The sequence below is a fragment of the Gadus macrocephalus genome, chromosome 8 (genome assembly GCF_031168955.1).
Source record: "Gadus macrocephalus chromosome 8, ASM3116895v1".
Lineage (NCBI taxonomy): Eukaryota > Metazoa > Chordata > Actinopteri > Gadiformes > Gadidae > Gadus > Gadus macrocephalus.
The window spans coordinates 2,380,367-2,405,972 of record NC_082389.1 but is presented as its reverse complement, the minus strand read 5'-3'; the positions used below and the strand labels follow the sequence as shown (position 1 = coordinate 2,405,972).

Below are 25,606 nucleotides of genomic sequence, written 5' to 3'. Positions count from 1 at the left end.
AAAATTATCAAACTTCACGAACATTTTTAGTTTTCTTTGCATGAGAAATTATCATTTAAATCCACAAACAACATATGTGTAATCCAGGGCATATAAAGACTGGGACCAGAAAATAATTATTTTCTCTCCATTGACACCCATTCATATTTTTCGATCTCATAGGTCCCATGAGCCCTACCGGAAGGGGCGTGACTTCGCCACTCTATTGAAGGAGCTAGAGTCAAGTTGCTCTTAGAATAATGAATGCTGGTTGAATAGGCCTAAGCATTTAATAGTGGACAGTTGGACATTAAAGGACAGTTAAGTGAATCACAAAGGAATTTCCCCTTTGGTTTCATGACAACATTTACAAGAAAGATAAGCTTATTATATTGGCCATATATTGGTTCCATGCTATAGCTAGTATATTTTGTGAGTGGGATAAAGATAGGCCTCAGGTTTCCACACACTCGTTACATATTTTGTATCGAGTATGTGGCGCCCTCTAGCGACACAACTAGGCCAGTACTACAATGTTAATGATACTTCCGTAAAACAATGCCTAGTATGGGTCTGTTGGTGTTTAATGTCATATTGAAGCAACATCAAAAACAAATCCACATTGGTGTAACAGGTAACCAGGTAATAGCCTACAGTTGTATCTTACTTGTGGCGATTTTGTTTTGTTTAATTCACTACGAACTAAAACGAGAATATTCTCGAATTTCCCATATTTTTCAAATGTGATGGGTGTATTGCATATGTGTTGAAAACAAAATTAGAACAATTACCAACTAAGCAGTAACGTATCTTCGTGTCGCTTACTCCTGCTTCGAGTCGGTGACCCTTCGCCAACCAAACAGACACGCACTCGAATCTTTACAGTGTATACACTTGTTGCTTAGCCACCGTCCGATACCAATCGGAAGGTCACGAGTACTTCTTGTTTCGCGTCTTGTATGACGAAGTTCTGATTTCTCGCACGGTGTCGAGCCGACCTTGTCGGAACGTACCACCATGAGGCTCGGTCGGATATGACACAGCTCACCAGCATAGTCAGAGCCAGCGAGAAGCCCCTGACTGCAGCCCGCAGACGGAGCCCACATGGAGGGGCGGGCACTCAGCCCACATGGAGGGGCGGGCACTCAGCCCACATGGAGGGGCGGGCACTCAGCCCACATGGAGGGGCGGGCACTCCGCCCACATGGAGCTACGTAATTTAGTTCACATTGAGGACTGGTCCTTTTTCCTTTAGTTTCTGATCTCGTTTCTGATCCCGTTTCTGCCCAGGGGCGTGTCGGTTTCATCATTTTGGGGGAGACATTAAGCGGGAAGTCTGGGCATTTTTTGAGCGTCAATTATGTTATTCTGGTGAGGTTTTATTTTATGGTGGCAATGTCTTTATTCATGTAAAGGAAAACACAAAATTCAGGCAGTGGAAGTTTGTAATTATAGGGATAATGGAATGTATTGCTTCAAAATATGTATTCAGCTGTAGATCAACATTTCTCACGTTGTAGATAAACGCAATACATTAACACTTTAACAAAATAAGGGAGAAAGCCGAAGTTTGAAAGAAAAATAATATTATCAGTTACACGGAAGTAATAACAAAACATGAGTTGGTTTGGCAAATAACTTGTTTAACCTACTTCACATAAGGTACACAGAGAGAGCTGGTAAAGACACACCCTACGATGCAACCGTGTCTCACGGAAATATGTGACACTGTCACGTCACGTCATTTAATCTATTCATTCGTGATATGGGACACGTAGGCCTAATTTTAATTTCTTCTGCCAAAAGCACAAATTTCAAACTCATTCGAAAAAGAAGAGATGAAGCAGCTACTTTTTTCCGTCGCAGTTTGCCTACAGAGCATGCGCACCTGCATTAAATATATGTGAATTGTCACAATTGTCACAAAAGTAGAAACGGGTCGCCAAAAGCTGTCATATTGTTAGAAATCTGTGCTTTTTGCACGAAAAAAATTGAAATTAAGTGTCCCAGATCACGAATGAATAGATTACATGACGTGACAGGTTGTACGATGCTATAGAGTGGCGAAGTCACGCCCCTTCCGGTAGGGCTCATCTCAGATCTCAGATCGAAAAATATGAATGGGTGTCAATGGAGAGAAAATAATTATTTTATTTTATATGCCCTGTATTACACATATGTTGTTTGTGGATTTAAAGGATCATTTTTCATGCAAAGAGTTCGACCGTTTATTGTGCAATTGTTCAGATAAAGGCTGTAGAGAAATCACAACGAGAAAGACTACACGGCTCGTATGTGACGTCACGCTCCCTGCGACTGGCGTGGAGAAGACCGACAATCTTCCCATCAGCATCACTGAAATTCTGCACGTGCCCCGACTTATAATGGTTTTCACCTCTTTCGATGCTTTTATCCTCCCCTTGGAAAAAGCGGTGAAGTGGGGCAGAGAGATCGCCATCTCTGTGCCGAGTTCCAAGGGCGGGTGTGGTGACGTATATCATATGCGTCGAGAGCAGCGAAGAGCTGTAGTTCACAAAGCGGCCTCACATAAAACCTAAAATTATCAAACTTCTTCACAAACATTTTTAGTTTTCTTTGCATGAAAAATTATCATTTAAATCCACAAACAACGTATATTTGATATATTTTTATACATGATGTATTATATTTTTATACATGATGCGATTTCTCCCAGCTCAGTCGAGTTTCCGGTGAATCGATTCACTGGGAACTCGACTGAACTGGGAGGAGTCGTTCGCGAATCAGCCTAGTTTCCGGTAGCGGTGAATCGCATCATGGAATGGACGCTATTGCACGGTTCTCAGCTGAGTCAGTCAGACTCAGTGGAGTTAGTGCTACCGGAAACTCGTTCGTTCGTTCAGTCGAGTTTCCGGTGAATCGAATGGTGAACGAGTCAAACGAGAGAAACAAACCGGTTCGGTTCGTTCGTCCTAAAGACTCGTTCATTCGAACCGGTTCGCGAACGAACGTGCCAACACTAGTCTGTACCGGAGGGGACCGACCCGGACAAGATCCGCCTGGAGCAGAGCAACCGGCGGGGGGCTCAGGATCAGGGGAGGGTCCGGGACAGCGGCCCGCTCAGCGGAGCGTTAGGGTGTGTTCCTACATTAGCCTCTTGAGCAAACCAGCCCGAAAACAAACACCACAACTTCACGTTGTATTGCACGCACAGAAAGGCTGTGCATTTTATGAATTGGTGACCGGAATAAAGTAGCAATGTAACCAACATTAAAATGACCAACGTGGTACAAATACAAAAAAGAAAAATCCCTTCAAGGGCGCAGCCATTTTGTTGACAGCGTCATCACTGTTCTCGGTCTGCTCTCAGATTTCCGAAAGATGAAGACAAAAAGGGGCCGTGCCTCAGAGAAATGCCGCAAGAAAGCTTGGAGATCTTCGACTTTGGACTCGGAGGTCTGGCGTCCAAGGATTGAGGGACACACCTTTAGGGGGCTGCTGCTGCTGGGCGTACCCCTGCACACACACACACACACACACACACACACACACACACACACACACACACACACACACACACACACACACACACACACACACACACACACACACACACACACACAATCTGAGATCAGACATTTCACACATGAAAACGCATCAATGGATATATTTATATATTGATCCAAATACTAGAAACATTGGCTAGGTTGTATGGCGCTGGAATTCATTGACAATTATTTCTGTCAAGAACAAATTCATCTCAAATCATGTGTCAACACAGGAAGCTCTTCAGAAAAAAAATTGATCATAGCTAAAGCACTTCAGAGAAATGATAACACTAATTTAGAACAAATATAATCTAGTAGAAGTACTGCTTGGCCACAAGCTGCTAGTATATTTCAGAGTGGTGTCGGTCTGGCTTTCATGTATGAATTTGTTTACTGTTAGTGTGGTCTTGGCTTTTAAACAGTCAAGGCTAGCACTTTAAGTTTATGCACATTTGTGGAGTTAGTCATAGAGTTCATCATATTTTTCAACATAACTGATTGAAGATGTATATGATAGGCCTATATCATTTGTTTTAACTATAAAATGATGCTTTTATTTTAACAGTTTTAAACACATTGATTTGTACGAATGCTTGCATTGTTTTAAACAATGAAAAAACATGTTTTCTGAATGACAGCTTCCTCTTATGCCGGGCAGAAACTGAGTTTTAACCATTGGAATGGGATCACAAGATCACAAGTTTCCATTTGTGCATCAATTGACGATGTACAATTACAACTACAAATCAAATCAACAATTAGACGTGGATAGATATGTTGCTGCCATATTTATAAAATAATAAACCCCAGATAGATTTCATTTTAAATCCATCATCGCTTTATCTTTATCCTTCTCTCTCCCCCTAAACCATGACAATGCAACGTAAGTAAAGCAGCAGCGTGTAACGAAAATATAAGTAAAGGACCAAGATGTTCTCCCGCTGACTGCACTGTCTATGTTTGCGCTGCATTGGGTTTGTTCATGCACAGGCGTACAAGGATTTTCAGGTAATCGGGTCGTGAGACTGTCAGAAATCCATCCGATTACTAAATCATAGCTCATTGAAGCAATTAATCGGAGCATCGTTACCACCCTTAAACTGCACGTCAAACGACAAGTGATGAGGCTCAAATACCGGGTGACTTTGAAATGAGTTCAAAGTTAGTTTTCAGGGGCGTGTAGGTTTCATCATTAAGCAGGAAGTCTGGGTATTCTTTGAGCGTCAAACAATGATGTTATTCTGTAGAGGTTTTATTTTATGGTGCACATGTCTTTATTCATGTAAAGGAAAACACAAAATTCAGGCAGTGGAAGTTTGTAATTATAATGGAATGTATTGCTTCAAAATATGTATTCAGCTGTAGATCAACATTTCTCATGTTGTAGATAAACGCAATACATTAACACTTTAACAAAATAAGGGAGAAGGCCAAAGTTTGAAAGAAAAATACTTGTCTTGTTGTCTTGTTATTCATGTCTGCGAATCGCAGACATGAATAATTGTGGCATTAGTTCATATTTATTTCATAAACGGCAGTAAAAAATAATAATGGCAAATAACAACAGCGCCCTCTGGGGTCACATATTTCGACGGGTTGGTAAAGAGAAAGACACGATGCTATGATTTGGTTCAACGTCTAGTTTCCTCATTCGAGGAAAAGGATCCGTAGCCTATCTAACATGTATCTCTCTGTATTTCTTCATGCTCTGTATTTTCTTAATTATTGGTTCGTAGCCCTACAAGGTAAAACATTTAACTCATTTTCTACAATTCTTCGTGGTATTTTGTAGCCCATTGCTTTCATTGTTATAAGGGAATAGTTTTACAACTAACGTCATCCGATTTTACAACATTTCCTGTTGCATTAATCACTTTGCTACGGTATGCTCAGTTTAAATCCCTTGCATTAAATTATTTTGTATCTCTATGTGAGAAAGGATTATTCATAGCTTGCATTATTCAATGTGACATTGTGTTAGTACATCATATCTGGACAAATAAATGTATAGGCCTACACATTATTAAATGACTTATTTTGACATATTTTCTTATTTCTTAACAGGGTCAGAACTTAATTTGTCTACTGTTTTTTTGCTCAAGGGAAATGATTTATTCATGGAATTACAAACGCAGAAACCCGCCGGTCAGTTAACATGGCAATTTAAAAAAATAAGAATATTAAGACATAATCCCAAAGGGGATACACAAAATTTCTATGGCACAAGGGCAGAGTTTTCAAAAAATAATTATTCATTGCAAATAAAAAATGTAGGATTGAATGACAGTGGACTTTACAAAGCATTAGATAGTAGTGGTCAAAAAGATGAAGTTATTGCTGGATACCACGTCACAGTTCAAGGTATGTTCACTGAAACAGAGTACAGACATTCGATACAAGCTGTTTCTTTGATTGTGTTTTAATGATATCTAAATCTCCTTGTTCCAGAACAGGTATCACCAGGGGTCCTTAATGTGTCGTCTGTGTCTCCCAGTCCTGAATCCTGTAAAGTGACCGTGACCTGTAGCATTCAGAGCTCCTCCTTAAACTCCACCTTCACGTGCAACAATCAAACCTGCTCTGGGGATGGAGGAGACCCAGCAGAGGTTGTGACCTCCGATGCCTCGCTCAACCTCTACCTGTCAAATGGTTTGATCGCCATCTGTAACCATAGCAACAAAGTGAGCTGGTCAAACGACACGATGGAGATTAAACCTCTGTGTTTTGAAGATTATGGTAAGATCGGGGAAAAGTGTTTTGACAAATTTTGAAACAAAACGCTGTCCAAAATATTTACAGCTCCTAACGCTCTTGCGATTTTGCTTTTCCATTGAAAGGAGCCGCGCTTTTTGCCTGCACGCTCGTAGTTGAGGCAAGTGCTGCTGCTGATGCCGAACCATAAAAACACGTTTGGTCAATCGAAAAAGAATAAGCATAAATACACGAAACACTGAATAACTAATTAAATGAGCGATTGCTTATATGCTATATTATAGCTTAGTTGATCGCTATCGTGTCTCTGTGTGAGGCCCCGTCCACACGAAGCCGATTTCATGGCGAAACCGCAAAGGTCTTGTACGGTTCGGCCTTCCGTCCACACGAAGCCAGCGAATCCGCTGACCGAAACCGCAAACTTCTGAAACCACCCTCGGAGGTGGTTTCAAATCTATCCGGTTTCGTTTTGGTTTCGTGTGGACGCCTGAAACCGACTGAAACCGCAAACCATGACATCATCGCCCCACCCCTCGACCTCCTAGCCAATGGCTCTTAAGCCCGCGGAGTCTCAGAAATCACAACAAAAAAGATGATGGCGGACTACAAGCTTGTAATCGTTCTGCAGCATATCATGTCCCTTGTTGGGTTGCTAAGCCATTATTTATTGAGAATCTAGTTCGCCATCGTAGAAGAGCTGTTTGTTTGTGTTGTTAGTGGTTCGGGGGGCAGCCTTTATGCGCATGCTCGCCTCTTCTTCTTCTGGATTTGTGTACCAGAAGCAGCGCCCCTTATGGGCCTGGAATGTTTACTACAGCGTTTCTACAGATCTATCCGGTTTCGCTTGGCTTCGTCTTTACGGAGATACTTAGAAACCGGATAGATCGAAACCGTAACGGTTTCGCCCGTTTCGGCTTCGTGTGGACGGGGCCTGAGTGTGTGTGTGTGTGTGTGTGTGTGTGTGTGTGTGTGTGTGTGTGTGTGTGTGTGTGTGTGTGTATTGTTTATTATGGAAAAGATCCGCTCAACGGGAGCATTTGTGCCAGGCAAACACACGGCAAACTGACAAACTAGAAATATTTTTTTGTGCGGTATCTCCCTGCTTCTGAAATGCGCGCAAATCTCCACCCACCACTTCGCTGGTTTCCATGAGCATTCCATGTGAGACCATCCCTGTTGCGTAATGCGGATTGCGTATGCCCTCGTACATTGTTGAAATCATATGCTGGATGCATTACTCTTTCTATTTGTTTTTTAGTTAAGGATCGGTCTATAATAAGACCACGTTGGCTATGCAATCGCGGACAAATACGATGCCCTGCAATAGCCGCATAATGGCTGACGGATGGCTATGGCATTTCTAACCAACTGCACAAAAAAATTGCACAGTCCCCCTCATATATGTAAACAATTTGAAAGCATTCATTCACACAAGATATACAAAGAATTGTAGTTGAGTGGAGAATGTTCTGTTTGATGACATACAACGGTAGAGTTATTCCTTTTTCCGTTTTTGTTTGTTGACAGGTAGGAATGCCACCAGCAGCCCAAGCGTTCCATTAATTATCATCTCAAGCTGTCTAGTGGGCTTCATCATGGCCATGTGCATTCTGGGAATTTGTTATTACAAATGGAGGAAAAATAGTAAGTTACAATTTTCTCACCAGTTTGCATTAAGTACAATGTCACATATATATAAATAATTTTTGGAACCTTTTATTCTTAAGACCACCCTACCGATAACCGGGAAACCCATTCTCCTGGTAGCGAAGACCAGGTAAGCTGATTTTCTACATTTCATACTTAAATGTTCTATAATCATAACGTGTCAATAAAATGGTGATTGGTACTTCTTGTTTATAAGATAACTGAATAATGCAACAAACTTATGTATTAAATGTTCTTTCCAGAGTCCAAACTGTGACCAGTCTCCCACCGTCTACAGTATGTTAGGACACCCTTCTCTCCCTTTAGAATGCATTCCCCTTCAACCAGCCTCACCCGAAAGTATTTATGCCGAGGTTGACAATCACGGAGGTGCTTAGAAGGTTGCAGGTTCTATCAGGGGCGAAGCACCAAATTTAGCTGTTTGCTTATTCTAGGCCCTATATACAAGAAGTCCTGATGCTTTCTGAGCCGCTACTAAGCCTAGTCGACGCTGATTGGATACGGTTGAGGCGGGATATGACGTGAGTACGACGTATGATTAATGGTGCGTTCACGGTCCTGGTGACAACGAGACGCCTTGTCAGTGATAACGAGACGCCACAATCATGACCCTCACGCCTACTTACGCGTCTTGCCGATACCGCCGTTCATGTGCACTGCGTTGGGAATCTAAAAGTTCTTCACAGCAGGTTTTTTATATCTGATAAAAACCTGTCTCAGTAGAATCAGTTTCAAGTTCGAACGCCTTTATTTCTTTGTAGCCTATCACCTACTACCCGTTTCCTTTAATTTATGGGATGCACATTGTATATTGCCGCTGAATGGAAGGCTACACTTCCCCTTATCTAGAGCTGGTTTACCAGAATACATCGTTGAAACCGAGCAAAGTTGATGCCAACAGACCTTACAAAGTCAATCGATAGTAAAGTATGCGGTATGATAGTTGATTCTTTTATATTGTGTAAAACGTTCATGTTCAGCCATGTTAATGCGCGTCACTATTAAACTATACGTCACCAACTGGGCAACTCTGTTATCAGAATCGGGCCCCAGTTGCCGAAAGGAAGTAGAATCATAAGCGCGCCATGAGGTGTCGTTCACGAGAACTTTCCGACATCGCAAAAATGTTTTTGCCATTTTTCCAGCGATGTGAACGCGGCACATGGCGGGATATGGGTCTTTTGAGCGTCGCGTCACTGACGTCACGGTCAAAAATGTCGCTAAATAATTGCGTAAGACAAAAAGTGTTGCAGAACTAATTATGTCGCATTTGAACCTTGTTGGTTAGTCGCTACAAATGCCGCCTTCAAAGCAGCTCGGAGGTTCGGAAGCTCTTACGTGTCTTTACGTAAACCTTCACTTCTTCCGAAATAAGTGTTCAGGAAACGCCCCTCAGAAGTTCGTAGGCTATGACATTAACCCGGAAAAACTGATCGTTCGTAAGACTAGACCAGGCCCCCAGGAACAATGCATGCTTCCGCAAACCACCAGTGCTCAGCGGCCAAGCCTGGATTGCACCCGTTTTAGCGGGCTGTGGACGGGTCCGTCAATTCATGGAGTCCCAGAAGTAGATATCGCCTTTCACTCCAATACAAGTGGGGAACAGGAATGTGTCTTCGCAAAAAATGTCTGGATATCAATCAAAGGCTCCTAATTATATTTATACCATGTTCTAAAAAAAATTACGTTTTCTCTTTTCAAAACGCCTCCTCAAGCGTTTTATTAGCAGTTTTATGCATTTATTTTTTGCTGTAGAAGGAGGGGTGGGCAGCTGAAAGGAGTCGTAGTGAAACAAACGGCTCAGTGCCATGGACCTATTAAAGGAGTGCACGGCTCTATTAACTTCTCGTGTCCGAGGTTTTTCCATTTACTTAACACGAATGGCGTTGAACACGGATATACAAAACAAACATATCATTGAAATAGCTGTTACAGGCACTGACGTATTGATTACCTGAATGATTATGGGAGACCTAATCTTCATAATATTGTTAATAGTCTAATATTAGATTTCAGTTGCGATTGTATTTCATTTTCATTTGCTTGTTTAGCTATGTATGACAGTTAACAATGTTGGTGTGTTACAATCATTATTACAATTCATTATTTGGGTAGGCTACTCCCAATATGTAACCATTTACTTTTACATCAATTATTGATTGCATTTTTCATAAATAGTTAGTAGGAAGGAATCTGTTTCTTAAGCAATAAAATTGAACTGTATTTTTCTAGGCCTACATACGTTTACTACGTTGTTGGTGTTATATGTTAGATGGAGCAATCTTATGAAGTTCCCAGACCAATAAAGTTCTATCTCTTTTTATTTGAACTGCCTGTATGTCCTCTTGATTATAGTATTACAGGGTTAGGGTTAGGTTTTTCAGTTATTTGTTATACTACGTATGTAGACATCTTTAATCTTATTTACAGACAGTAGGCCTGATTTCCTCTGAATATTGAAATAAAAGGAGTAATTCAGATCTGATGGGTCTGTGTATATATTTGGTCATTCGATTCTCGCTTTCAGAAAGAGTTGTAATTAAGATTTTTGTTTTAAAATACAAAAATGAAAATGTATATACAAGTTGTTTTACTTTATAAGGTCAAAAATTGACTAATCTAAACTAATCTAAAAGAATAATATAAATTATATATTTTTGTACTATTGTTAAATAATAATTGTCGCCCAGATGGCAGGAGGAATGTAATTTAAAGATCACATATAGAGAATCATTGGGGGGGTTAACAACTTACACTTCCATGGTCGGTAAACAATGCGAGTGTGCTCGTTCGTGATGCTACAATGCTAACAATGCTAGAAAACGAGAATATTTCTGCATCCGGTACGTCACGGACTAGGACATTTTTGCTGTCGTCGGCCCAAATCTCAAGTAAACACTCAACGTCACTATCGCACCAACGTAAACCCACACGTGGACCGCTTGCTGCCATTGTTTAAAATGATTGTTGTGGGGAAGAAGGGCATGGACCTATAAAGAAAGAAGGGTCGCGCAAGGACTACGTCATCCAGCTCACGTTGCGTATCCGCGCGTGTGCGAGTGTCATCTCATTTGCATCTGTACTTTGGCCACGGCACACCTCGCCCAAGTGTGCCGTGGCCAAGGGGCTGTTCCGTGCTGGAATACGGATGGCGTGGTCACACTAGCAAAGCGGTCGGCAACCCTAGGCACGCGTGCCACCACTGGCACGGGGCAGCATAATCACAGCACAATGCGGCAGCATAATCATTACTACCGATTTTGTTTCGCACTTTATTCTGTTTTGGGCATTTCCTCCCAGTGCAAATATGTTTCAATTAGTTACAGTAAGTAGTGTTCTGAAACTGGATCAATTAATCCTTTTTAAACCTATGTTGTGATTAATAGAGAAGAAAATATTTTAAATATTGTTGCAAGTGGCCTGTATGCATCGCCTTCACATGGTTTTGCAAAACTGTACATGTCTTAAAGATATTGATTTGGATGGTTCCAGCATTCTCATATTCTGTTTTTTTTTTGTTTCTCACAGTGCAAATATGTTTTTGAATAAGTTTCAGAAAAGGGTGTTTCAAGATGGAACATTATCATTTGTAAACCTTTGTTGCAAATATAACAACCAAAAACATATTTAAAATGTTGATGCATGATTGTGGACTATATGGAAATAATACAATTCCAGTTCTTCTGGAAATGTTTTTGGTCGCTGTGTCATATTTCAGCTTAATTTTTTATATATTGTTGCTTAAGGCACACTCATTAACGAGAAAATGTCAAACTGGCACTGCATGTTGAAAAGGTTGCTGACCCCTGCACTAGCCAAACGTTCTAGACTTTAGTATGCAACTAAGCTCGGGCACGGAGCCGTGGCCCTAGTGTGAAAAAATAAATAAAATGACTTCCTCATTTTTTGTAAAGGCCTGTCAGTGTTTCTGCTTTTTTCTCATCAAACAGCAACAACGTTAGAACTTTTTTCTTAGTTCTGTTCTTATGCACCCTGCATTACCACTTCCCCTTTCATGTAAAAGGTATGGGGGGGGGGTATCATTGGTTGAAGAATGTGTAAGTATTTTTTACTTTAAAAAAAAAAAAGTATCTTAATTATAATACAAAGGACAATCATTGTTTTTACAAATGTAATCCACATTCTTTATTTTCGAAATATTTTGTACCAACCGGACCCACCACCATGTCTGTTATTATTTCATAGCATTTACTCTATCACTCTATTATTATTATCATGTTTAACATTGCTATCCCACTATTGTCATTACTAGTAGTTTAAAAAAAATGGTTAAAACGAATTTCTATCATGTGGTAGGTCTGTCCTATACTGGGTCTCCAAGGAATAAGCAATGAGCATCTGTTGGGGATCTGAACAACGTGGGGGCCGGGGCCAGCAGTTGTAAGCGATTAAATTATTCTTTATTATGTATAAAGAATATATGTATATCTATTCTTTGTGTCTCAGCTGGCTCCGTTAGTGGTGAAGGAGCCGGTCCTAGCGGTGGGAATTGATACGTTTTTATCAATATCAATGCCATTGTCGATTCTGCCTATCGATCCAATTCATTATCAATTCTCTTACCGATTCCTGAGTAGTTTATTGAGTGGCAAAAAAAGAGTTCTACAGTCTTCTGCACCAAAATTAACCATTTTATTTTCTACATACTAACACAAGAACAAGAAACAAGAAAATATAGTCTAAATAAGTTAGACTGACAATAAATAAGTAATAAAAAAAATAGGAAGACACTTAATTGAACATGCTAAATTATGATTTAACACTAAACTTTTATATACATATTTTAGATGTAATAACTGTAAGCTTAACTAAGCTTAAACCAAACGTCATTAAATTAAAGTTTAACACTTTTCTAGGAAGGGTTATAAAAAGTAAACAAAATAGTGAACATACGTACATCCCCTTTAATTAAATAGGCATGAAATGTATGCCTTCATAACATCTTTTTTACTGAGCGTCAACAATTCTTATGCAAGAATATAAGCATGTCTGCCTTTTCTGGGAGTGAAAGGGGTAACTTGAGCCGATGTCGAGGGGCCAGCTGCCTGAGAGCGATCATCTAAAATGCATGAAATTTTAATAGGTCGGCATTATTGATAAAAACTACGACACTACTACTGTAAAAACTGCAGTTGCAAGGCGACAGTGGGCTGCTAACGCAGGATATGTAATGTGAACGTTACCGTTGTTAACGGAGGACACAGTGGAGCTTGTTTGACTCGTATGCAGGCTTTTGAACACATGGCATTCTTGGGACTTAATTACATGCTTGGTAGACGAATGCTTTAGCATATTGCTGGTGTTTGCACCCTTACACGAAATGATAGCATTGCACTGATTACATACGGCAAAATTTTCATTGCGTTTGGTGAAACGGAGCCAGACTTGCGATCGCTTCCCACTCTCCACGATGCTGCCTTGTTGTTCGAAGGTTGTCGGCGCGCGCAGGGTCGTCGCAAAGTTTTTGCGTAAACCGGAAAACGTGGTGCGGAATCGTTAAGAATAATCGATAACGTTGGAGGCGAACGATTCAGATGGAATTGGTTAGTTGGAACCGGTTCTGAGTAGGATCCGGTTCTCGATTCCCACCCCTAGTCACGACCAATCGCTATGTGATCGGTTATGGCAGATCCAGAGTGGGCACTGGGCAGATCCAATCATTTTAGAACTTCAACAGACACCCGCCTCCAAGTGAGTGAACGTTTGTCAATTGGGCAGTTCCAGGCCTACCGTACAAACGAAATGAAGCACGATGGTCTGGTAGGACCAGGCTAGTCGACGTCCTGGAAGCACCGTAAAAGCCAGATACTTTTTATTGCTCTCTATTCCTAGATCTCATCCTGGCCCCCACCAGAGTTTAGGCAAAGATTAACCCAGCCCACACCCACACCCACACACACACACCCACACCCACACACACACACACACACACACACACACACACACACCAAAACACTCCTCTGACACAGTGGGCCATAATACTACTACCTCCCCAAACCGAATGGAAGCACTCTCTCAAAACCTCCAAACAGGGATATGTGATTAACTACTTCTGTGTTTCAGTTTCCCCAAAGTATTTTTTCGGTTTTGAAAAACCTTAAAGTCTGTATTATAGGATCTTAAACATAGGAATCAATGTTGTTTTGTCACTTTTCCTGATGTCCAAACACCTCAGAGGAGCCACTCACTGCGACGACAACTTCCATGCTTGGACGTTGTCAAATGGAAGATATCACAGTATTGCCTTTTGAAGTTGGACTGTCCAAATGTAGAAGTAGCATAACCATTGACTAAACAAACTGGACTGTTCCGTGCTTATCCTGCGTTGGAAGGATCTTTCCTCCGTGATGAGGAACTTTGTCACCAGGGCCTTCTTCTTGTTTTTAACTTTTGAATCCCTGCCTCTAGCATATACAAAATACATTAATTTGACATAGAGTCATCTTACAACAGCGGTATTTTGCAATTATTATGGTTTATAGCAAAGCGATTCACAAAATCACCAAAATCCAGGGCTTTTGCTGGTCTTGACTCGCACTTAAAACTCCTAGATTGCTGAGTCGAACATCATCCATGGTAGATGTAAGGTAGATCTTGACCAGTTTGAGTGTGGGAATGCTCTCACAGGTAGCTGTACTCACAAGTAGGGCAATGTTCCATTTGCATAACCTGAACAGCTCATGTGATACTTCTTTGAATGGTTCAATGATCTTCTTGACTTCCGCAATATTGAAGGGCATCTGTTCACCAGATGTGGACATAAGAGCCAGACATAAATGTATAAAGTCTCTGCAAAAAATAAACGTATAATGATATATATATACAGCCTTTTAATCGAATATCCAATATATAGGCCTGTGTATACAGCCTATTATAATAGAATATCTAATATACAAAATAAAATGCAAATATACAAGGGGGTAGCCGGGATTCAGTGTAGGGTGGCCCCGGCCACCCCTGGCGACCCCCTAGCTCTGCCACCCCCCCCCCCCAGCCGGGCTACCAGGGCGGCAGGGGGGGTCCGTACTGGAGGGGACCGACCCGGACAAGATCCGCCGGGAGCAGAGCTACCGACTGGGGGCTCAGGATCAGGGGAGGGTCCGATGTCTGGGATTTCTGTCAAGAACTAATGCGGCTAAAATCATGTCGTCAACACAGGAAGCACTGCAGAAAGACCTACAGGAAGGCAGTTATTCACAAACTTTACATGCAGGCACAGGCATGCCAATACAGTATAATATTATAGCTACGGCACTTTAGAGAAATTATTACACTAATGTAGAACAAATGGAATCTAGCAGAAGTACTGCTTGGACACATAAGCTACTGTATTTCATATGAGTGTATATTTCAGAGTGGTGTCGGCTTTTAAACAGTCATGGGTGGCACTTTCAGTTCATGAACATTTGTGGAGTTTGTCATAGGGATTCGTCATATTTTTAAACAGAAATGATTGAAGATGTATATGGAATAGTAACTATAAAATTATGCTTGTATTTTAAAAGTTTTAAACACATTGATTTGTATGAATGCTTGCATTGAATTAAACAATTTAAAAAAAACATGTTTTCTGAATGAAAGCTTCCTCTTATGCGGGGCATAAAGTATTTAACCCACAACACACAAAACACTTTTAGATTCACTGTACCCGACATTGATAAACATTTATCTTGGTGCCTTTGCTTTAGAAATAGACAAGATTAACCGAGCTGAGCTCCTAAGAATTTATATACAAAGTTAACAAAGTCCAAAAAGTGGACACGTCTTTGACGTTTGATCAGAAATGTTAAATCAATCACGGTATGGTATTATAATGTGCGGAGGAAATGTAATTTCAAGGACTGGATGAGAATAAAGGCAGCTCACTTACTCCTTCTATTCAAGTTGCTCTTAAAATTATTCCATGCTGGTTGAATTGGAGCTAAGCATTACAGTTTTTTCCTATCGTTTTCGGTCATGAACCCATACTATGGTCACTTTTCCCTATCACTTAACACAGTGGGCTTTAGAGACACACACCTCTGCATATCTGTTAACCTTTGGTGCAAAATGCACTACAACAACCACACCACAAACAATGCTGCCATAACTTAACACATGTTTCCTCTCAGAACACTATGACCTAAAAAACACTAACATCTTGAAGCATTGCCAATTGCATATATAAAATGTTGCTGTGTCCTCCAGTTTGGCATAGATTTCCTGTAGTGTTGCATTGAAAAAAAGAGAAAAAACACAGACAAACACTTCTTTGGACTACAGTAATAAAGTTTGTAATATTACAGTATGACAATCCAAGCCAAGTATCTGCTGACAGTGTTCATATGTCGGTTTACCTCCCACAAAAGATGTCACAATTGAGTGTGGTAAATGTACTGTAATTGTAAATACAGTAAATACTGTAAGTGTCGGCCTGTGACCTTCAGCACTCACTGGATCGGCTGGCGGCCGAGTGTGAAGCGGCTGGGATGAGGATCAGCACCGCTAAATCTGAGGCCATGACTCTTAGCAGGAAACCGGTGGATTGCTTACTCCGGGTAGGAAATGAGTCCTTAGCCCAAGTGAAGGAGTTCAAGTACCTCGGGGTCTTGTTCGCGAGTGTACTATGGAGCGTGAGATTGGCCGGAGAATCGGAGCAGCGGGGGCGGTATTGCGTTCGCTTTACCGCACCGTTGTAACGAAAAGAGAGCTGAGCCGCAAGGCAAAGCTCTCGATCTACCGGTCGATCTTCGTTCCTATCCTCACCTATGGTCATGAGGGCTGGGTGATGACCGAAAGGACGAGATTGCGGGTACAAGCGGCCGAGATGAGTTTTCTCAGAAGGGTGGCTGGCGTCTCCCTTAGGGATAGGGTGAGAAGATCAGCCATCCGTGAGGAACTCGGATTAGAGCCGCTGCTCCTTTACTTAGAAAGGAGTCAGCTGAGGTGGTTCGGGCATCTGGTAAGGATGCCCACTGGGCGCCTTCCTTGGGAGGTGTTTCAGGCACGTCCAGTGGGGAGGAGACCTCGGGGAAGACCCAGGACTAGGTGGAGAGATTATATCTCAACACTGGCCTGGGAACGCCTCGGGATCCCCCCGTCAGAGCTGGTCAATGTGGCCCGGGAAAGGGAAGTCTGGGGCCCCCTGCTTGAGCTGCTCCCCCCGCGACCCGACCCCGGATAAGCGGATGACGATGAGGATGAGGACTGTAAGTGTTTTATGAGAAACTGAGAATAACAATTTTCAGTTTTTGTAATGCAAATTACATACAGTAAGTACGTAATATATGATCCAGAAACAAATCACAAACACAACAGTTTTTTTCACTGTGCTTTACTTTTGAGATTTTGTCACAGTGCAAGTGTTACACAAAACAGAAAATACATTACTGTAAAATAAAATAAATAAACTATAAACTAAATATTTTTTCTTATTCAAACATGTAACTTCATTTGTCTGTCCAAATGCAGCATCTTTCCATCTACAGTGATCTAAATTACTGATAAGTTAGGTTTTGAACAGAAAGTTCACTGTTTTGAACAGAGTATCTAAACATTGGTAAAATATGCTGTAGTTCCACAGCGTTTTGCCGGTAGTGAACATTGACTGGGGCAGGTATCCATGAAATTTGGAAGAAGGCGTCATTGCCAGCATTTGTATCTTAGCATAGGGGCAAGTAACCACAGTTTGGTTCACATGGTCTACTGGTATGCTCACTGTGTGAAGTGTTTAGGGAATGTGAACATGGTTTAGGTAAATTGCCTAAAACGATAGGAAAAAACTGTAAATAGTGGACAGATCACAGATGGGCAGAAAAAGGACAGTGAATCATAAACAATGTCATAATCCAAATGGATATTCATCAAATTTCTCATTTGGTTTCATGACAACATTCATAAGATAGATAAGCTTATTATATTGGCCATATGTTGGTTCCATGCTATAACTAATATATTTTGTGAGTGGGATAAAGACAGGCCGCATGTTTCTACACACTCGTTACACATTTTGTATCGAGTATGTGGCGCCATCTAGCGACACAACTAGGCCACACTGTTATGATATTTCCGTAAAACAATGCCTAGTAGGGGACTGTTGGTGTTTAATGTCATATTGTAGCAACATCAAAAAAAAAATCCATATTGGTGTAACAGGTAACCAGGTAAGTACAGTTGTATCTTACTTGTGGCGATTTTGTTTTGTGCAATTCATTACGAACTAAAGCGAGAATATTCTCGAGTTTTCCATGTTTTTCAAATATGTTGCGTGTATTGCATATTTGTGTTGAAAACAAAATTAGCACAATTACCAACTAAGCAGTAACGTATCTTCGTGTTGCTTACTCCTGCGTCGAGTCGGTGACCCTTCGCCACCTAAGCAGACACGCACTCTTTACAGTGTTGCTTAGCCACCGACGGCAAAACACTATCAATCGAGTACTTTTTCGTGGTTTTGCGCTATGAGTCTAGTACAGGGAAAGATCTTCCGGATACAAAACCTTAATTAATTGAACCAAAGTTTTCATGTTTTCCATGCTCAAACAGCCACATAAATGGTTATTATTTTTATCAGTGCAAAGGGCACACATATTCAATGATGTCACAGTGCCCAACATTAACAACAACTTAATGAACTCAAACCCAACAAGCATGATATTCATTGCAGTTGTAGCAGTTGTTGTGGCGACTTTAATGGAAACTTTTCATGACTGATAACTTTTCTAAGCAAACTAGAAACATGGGTTTGCCTTTGAATTCTTTGAACAGATTCTCTGCTTCTCATCTTTCTTGAACGATTTTTCTGTAACTCAATCAATTTTTAAAGAATTATGTGCGGGCCTGACTGAGTGATAACGAAGTTCTAACGCTATCTCTCGCACTGTGTCAACCTTGTAGGGACGTACCACCGTGAGGAGCAGTAGCCTAAAGTCAGAGCCAGATGGGGAGGTTTCTAAAAGGCAACCCCAACTAAAAGAGCAGGTTCATCTGTTCACGTCTCATGATCATAGCATAGTACTTTTCATGTTTTTTTAAACTCTAATGTTATACAGATTATATTTCGAGGGGGGTATCTTCCATTAATTGTTGATTTCCTGTCAAGTTCACAGAGCGAATGGCTCTTGACATTATTCACCTCCTAGCGGCCAAAAATGTTGACTGCTGATAGGCCTACTATTGTGTTCTTCTTCTCTCTAATGGGTTGCTTGTACGTCGTTCCCCATATGGGTTCCCCAATGTCTGTAGCAAACCTGTAAGCTTCCTTGGGCCAGATGCCTAATCCCTACCTGCTCCTTCATTAGATCTATCTAGTATCTGAATTCAGTGTTGCTCTGGACAAATTATTAAATAGTCTGTAACAGTATGGGAGCCTTCCAGCAATTCTACTTTGCAGTCAAGGGCGTGTGATCGTTCTTGGACCCATTCAATTCAGAAAGAATGAGGCCAACCATTTTGTGTCTGCTTCAGAACCCCAACAGTAACTGACTGGTCGTTATGCCACACCGCAATGGCCACCTTTCTTTTGGGAGTATAGGAGCATTGGACTGGTAATAATTATGTCGGTTGGTCATTTTTTCTATGCGCGCACACACACACACACACACACACACACACACACACACACACACACACACACACACACACACACACACACACACACACACACACACACACACACACACACACACACACCCCTAATTTAACTAAATCACATCCTAACAAAGGCTGGATATAACACCTGTCCTCGTTCATGTTGAGTCCTGCATTCGGAGACCAATTTTACTGGGAAGAAGACAATGCCAATGTTGTGCTCCTTATAGGCTTATGAACGAAACACTTTGTTAATTGAAGGGAGAAAAAAAAGGTGTTTACCAAATTTAACTAAAAAAAGTGAGTAAAAAAAAAAGACATTGCAGGGGTGGTGCCTGATTTCCCCCAACTCCCACTTTCACCTAAGTTGTAAACGAGTAAATACATCAATGCAGCCATCTATGTCACTACCGCAAAAGCCCCAGGAGGCCGCGGGAATGTCTCACCTCACTCAGAGCCCTGATCCAGCTGGGTTAATAACTATGGGCAGGGGCGTAGCCAGGATTTTAGGGCCCCATTAAAGGTTTTTCTGTTTGTCCCCCTACGGTGAACAGGCCACATTTTGTCCACCATTCATTCTAAATCTAATACAATTGATTCACTTAATGTAGAGAATATATTAGGGACATCTGCTCACAGCTGGAACTGCTGCTTTACTTTTCTTATTTACTTATTTTCAAGAACATTATCATTTTCTTTGTTCAAATAATTTCTGCATTGTTTTACTTGAAATTTAATAGCCAAATAGCAATATTTCACGACATATTGATGAATCATATCTCACTTAAATTTCAGAGCCCTTTCTAGAGCCATTAACTGTCCTCACCTTTAACCCATTTGCCATGCTGCTGGTTATACAAGTGTAAAATATAATCCATAATGTGTTTCATGTGTTGCAGATAATTGAAATTACGCGTTCAACAATAAAAGAGGATTGTTTGATGCGTAATTACATTATTGAATGTTTCATAAAGTTCTATAGCTCTAGATACATATATGTTTATGAATTGTAGGTGCATAATGAACATTGTGGTTGCAGATCTATATAGATATATACATAGAATCCATCAGTTCTGTACAGATCTCGATCCACGCATGACTATTGCATTCATACTCTGTTTTGCTGCAACGTTTTCACAATCTCCCCGGTGCAGGCAAGCGTCAACCCGACGTATGATGAAACATTTAGGAAGTGCCTACCTCATTATTGGTTCAGGCAGGATCACGCAGTTTACACACGAGGACTATAAAATTGGTTTTGAAGCCTGAACTGCCTCCGGAGGTGGTATGACAACTGTTGTCTACATGGAACCAGGCACCATCATGGAAAATCTGATCTAAGTGTCAACCCTTTTTTTTTTTGTTGACATGCAACTTTCTTTTTTGTAATGTCTAGAAGTGAAGCGCTTCAAGGTAGCTGTGGTTTAGCTTATCCTCTACAGTTGAAGCAATGCTTTCAGTGCACATTGTTCGCTGCAATACCACAGCAGTTCACTTTAGTCACACACTTTGAGACTGTTGCTGGTGAGGAGCTAAAGCTGAAAGCTTTTTTTTGTTATCTTTTAACTGTTACTGCAGGGTCACGGTTAGATATTGTATATATATATATATATATATATATACAGCCTATTGATCTAATATCTAATATATATATATAAAGTCTATTAATCGCACATCTAATATATATATACAGCCTTTTAATCGAATATCCAATATATAGGCCTGTGTATACAGCCTATTATAATCGAATATCTAATATACATATATTAGATATTCGATTAATAGGCTTTCAAAGAGTCAATTAAACAACCTTATACTCATATACTATCATGGAATGTGAGCCACAAAAAAACACCAAAATCCAACCTGCAGCATCATCATCTTTGACCACTTTACCAGGCTACTGGTTATATAGGTGTAAAATATAGGTTATATAGGTGTAAAATAAGTGTCAAACTATAGTGCATTGCCTTCGTTGTAGATGTTTCCTCGGATGTGAAATAGGATTGTTGGATGTGTAATTACATTCTGTAGTTGCATACCAACATTGTTGAATGTGTGTTTTGTGGTTGCACATATTTGTGAATTGAATTTGCGTAATGAATATCTTTGTTACAGATCTCAGTCCTACGCGTACAGATATCGGTTTGACACGTTCGTCTGAGTTCAGGCACAAACAGGATGGGGGCCCAGATCACCCTATGGGGATAGGCCCCTGTGGTGTGAACTCCGGAACCACGTCAATCATAACTGTCTAAACTGACCAGAATGAAGAGTCATCCGAACTTATAACAATTATAGTGATATATTTGGGTAATAACGGTACAATAATATACAAACATGTTAACTGTTCCTAACATTATCCAACGGGGTGTATCGAGCACGAGGGAGCAGAGATCCCCTTATGCATTCTTCTCCTTGAATACAGGAAACTCTGTCCTTAAGTAAACATTATTTGATTTGCTCATTGACAATTATAATGTGGGGTCTCATAGTGGTGACTCCTCAGTTGGACCCTTTGACCCTTGACCACCCAAAGAGTGTCAGCGAAAAGGCATGATCAACAAATGGCAGTTACATATAATTTTCCCATCACAGCCCCCCCCCCCCCTCTACCCCTTCTGCCGTCCAATCATATCTGGCGGCGACGTTGACTTATCAAGCAAGTCGTGAGAGTCCATGCGGCATCAATGCTTATTTGTCTTGGCTTGGCCTGTGCGTTCTTTTCTTCTTAAGGGTTTAAAAATATTATGTTCTGTATTATGGATACATTTTCTTTGGACTGTATAAAAGTCAGGTGGTTCAGTTCTGTGATCTTTGATTAATCGACCCGTGAATTACAAATAAATGTGATTGATTATTTTTTCTACCAAACGACCGATCCTCCCCCTTAAATCAACCGACTGCATTCAATATATTCCCTCATCCCGTTAAGTCAGCCTGTGCATTGTGCAATGCATCAAACAGTGTCCCAGCACTTCTGTCTCTCTTTGGCCATCTTCTCTTTATTTATCACACCGTTGGTGTGTTTCTGCTTTAGGAATTTATGTTTTCTGCATGTTCATGCTAAAGTTCTTCCATGGTTTGATCCCTTTCTCCGGGAATTTGGGGGCCCCAATGAAGACTTCCGAGGGGGGGACTACAGTGAGTGCGTATTACAGTGAGAGTTTCAATTTGCGCTATCAATTAATCGCCTGTCCCGCTTGTTTCATATAATTAAATTAATTAACGACGCCACCAGAGGGCGCCCTCAACACATTTGCCGTCCTAGGACTAGGTCGCCTATGCTGATCACCGATCAGTTTGTCGTTGCATTTTATTCATAACCGGTTGTTGTCTTGGGGCCCCAGGCCAGCTCGGGGCCCCAAGCAATTGCTTGGTTTGCTTGCATTCTCGCGACGGGCCTGCGTCCAGAGTGCAGCCGCCCCTGGGTGCCAAGCTGCAGCAGTAAATCGGCTTGGGCTGTCACTAGCCCCTAGGCACTGAAACACCCCGCGTTCTATAAACACTACTCTTGGGCTGTCACTAGCCTCTAGACACGGAGACAACCCACATTATGTCAACACTACTTTTGCTAAATATTTGTACCATTTAAATAGCATGGACCGATTTATTTAATGGCATAATAGTAATACAGATAATAATTACCGCATCTCGTATATACCAATCCGTATCCACAGGATAATTTGACACGTTTATATAAGACATATCCACAGTGTAAGACAAAAGCTTTAACGTTAATGCATAATGACTACCATCGAAATAGGTTGCATACATACGAGGCCTACATACTTAAAGGGGACGTCATTTGGGGTACCTCTGTTGTTTGACCCCGGAAGGGCATACGGTTTTTGACCGCAAGAACTACGAAGGTGTTGTTATGTCACTGAGGATCAATTAATGTATTCCGTATTCCCATGCAATTGGTGTTATCTTGAGGAAATAAACGGGTTGTAAACCGGAGACGATCGCACGGATCAATCATTGCTTCACGTACCTGCATAGTACTGGAAACATCAACACAGCGCGTCAACCAGGTCACCCGGGAGTCAAAACACACGGAGCACACACATTGGATGTGGCTCGTATAATGCATATTAATGAACATATCTCGTACATACCACCCCAGTTTTTCCCACACATTAATTTGACATGTGTTACTATACGGATAACCATAGTGTTTCGTATCAAAATAATACTATGATAGAATAATACATTTTTGATTTGATTTTAACACTTTAACGTGCACACACACTCTAGCGCTCATTTTCTCCCATCTAGGCATGCCCCGCCCCCAACATCCCCGGTCGCTGCAACAGTAAATCAGCTCAGGCTGTCACTAGCCGCACACACACACACACACACACACACACACACACACACACACACACACACACACACACACACACACACACACCCCCCAACTCGTGACTTCGGTCAACTTTCACCCATATATGCCTGACCCACACATGCCCCAACATGACCTCTCGCTGCACCCCAAGGCAGCTCCACCCCAAGGCAGGTGGCACGTAAGGGAAAACAAAATTCAGGCAGCGGAAGTTTGTAATTATAATGGAATGTATTGCTTTAAAATACCGGTAGCCTATGTATTCACCTATAGATCAACATTTCTCATGTTGTAGATAAACGAAATACATTAACACTTTAACAAAATAAGGGAGGTACAGAAAGCCGAAGTTTGAAAGAAAAATACTATATCATCAGTTGCACGGAAGTAATAAAAAAAACATGAGATGGTTTGCCAAATAACTTGTTTAGCCTACTTCACACATGGTACACAGAGAGGGCTGCTAAAGAGAAAGACACACCCTACGATGCTATAGTTCAAAACTGGTCTCTAGTTTCCTCATTCGAGGAAAAGGATCCGTAACCTATCTAACATGTATCGCTGCTCTATATTTCTTCATGCTCTGTATTTTCTTAATTATTGGTTCGTAGCCCTACAAGGTAAAACATTTAACTCATTTTCTAAAATTTTTCGTGGTATTTTGTAGCCCATTGCTTTCATTGTTCTAAGGAAATAGTTTTACAATTAACATCAACCGTTTTTACAACATCCGCATTAAAGAACAAAAATATATTTTTTCTGTACATCCTGTTTAATTAATAACTTTGCAATGATTAAAATTAAAATTACAATTATTTTGTATCTCTATGTGAGAAAGGATGATTCATAGCTTGCATTATTCAATGTGACATTGTGTTAGTACATCATATATCTGGACAATTAAATGTATGCACATGATTAAATGACTTATCTTGGTATCTTTTCTTGTTTTTTACAGGGTCAGAACTTAATTTGTCTAATGTTTTTTTGCTCAAGGGAAAGGATTTATTCATGGAATTAAAAACACAGCAACCCACCAGTCAGTTTGTATGGCGCTTTAAAATAAAAAATAATATAATAAGATATATTCCTGGTCAAAAAGGGGATTTTGAAAATGTCTATGGCAAAAGGGTATTCAACAAAGAATTAGTCATCCTCCTCATCCTCATCGTCATCCGCTTATCCGGGGTCGGGTCGCGGGGGGAGCAGCTCAAGCAGGGGGCCCCAGACTTCCCTTTCCCGGGCCACATTGACCAGCTCTGACGGGGGGATCCCGAGGCATTCCCAGGCCAGTGTTGAGATATAATCTCTCCACCTAGTCCTGGGTCTTCCCCGAGGTCTCCTCCCCACTGGACGTGCCTGAAACACCTCCCAAGGAAGGCGCCCAGTGGGCATCCTTACCAGATGCCCGAACCACCTCAGCTGACTCCTTTCTAAGTAAAGGAGCAGCGGCTCTAATCCGAGTTCCTCACGGATGGCTGAGCTTCTCACCCTATCCCTAAGGGAGACGCCAGCCACCCTTCTGAGAAAACTCATCTCGGCCGCTTGTACCCGCGATCTCGTCCTTTCGGTCATCACCCAGCCCTCATGACCATAGGTGAGGATAGGAACGAAGATCGACCGGTAGATCGAGAGCTTTGCCTTGCGGCTCAGCTCTCTTTTCGTTACAACGGTGCGGTAAAGCGAACGCAATACCGCCCCCGCTGCTCCGATTCTCCGGCCAATCTCACGCTCCATAGTACCCTCACTCGCGAACAAGACCCCGAGGTACTTGAACTCCTTC

General features: G+C 41.3%; 3 protein-coding genes across 4 annotated transcripts in view; 2 read left to right on the top strand and 1 right to left on the bottom strand.

Moving 5' to 3' along the window:
- Nucleotides 1-1,029, bottom strand: part of LOC132463700 (acyl-coenzyme A thioesterase 1-like) — a 64,724-nt gene extending 63,695 nt beyond the window's left edge. The window contains exon 1 of the mRNA XM_060060014.1: nucleotides 771-1,029. The gene's annotated coding sequence lies outside the window, so the exon portion shown is untranslated. The remainder of the gene's footprint in view (nucleotides 1-770) is intronic.
- Nucleotides 1,030-5,127: 4,098 nt separating this feature from the next.
- Nucleotides 5,128-11,875, top strand: LOC132462477 (uncharacterized). 2 transcript variants are annotated; one of them, XM_060058031.1, is made up of 6 exons: nucleotides 5,128-5,251; nucleotides 5,571-5,867; nucleotides 5,960-6,242; nucleotides 7,746-7,862; nucleotides 7,946-7,995; nucleotides 8,129-11,875. In XM_060058031.1, the coding sequence occupies exons 2-6, from the start codon at nucleotides 5,832-5,834 to the stop codon at nucleotides 8,261-8,263; spliced, it is 621 nt and encodes a 206-aa protein (XP_059914014.1). In that variant the 5' UTR covers nucleotides 5,128-5,251; nucleotides 5,571-5,831; the 3' UTR covers nucleotides 8,264-11,875. The 2 variants fall into 2 exon arrangements, with proteins under 2 accessions (XP_059914014.1, XP_059914013.1); XM_060058030.1 differs by having other exon boundaries at nucleotides 5,955-6,242.
- A 12,142-nt stretch (nucleotides 11,876-24,017) lies between these two features.
- The window catches only part of LOC132462473 (uncharacterized), a 3,050-nt gene continuing 1,461 nt past the window's right edge, over nucleotides 24,018-25,606 (top strand). The window contains exons 1-2 of the mRNA XM_060058027.1: nucleotides 24,018-24,443; nucleotides 24,782-24,972. Coding sequence (XP_059914010.1) covers nucleotides 24,377-24,443; nucleotides 24,782-24,972 — 258 coding nt within the window. The 5' untranslated portion in view covers nucleotides 24,018-24,376. The remainder of the gene's footprint in view (nucleotides 24,444-24,781; nucleotides 24,973-25,606) is intronic.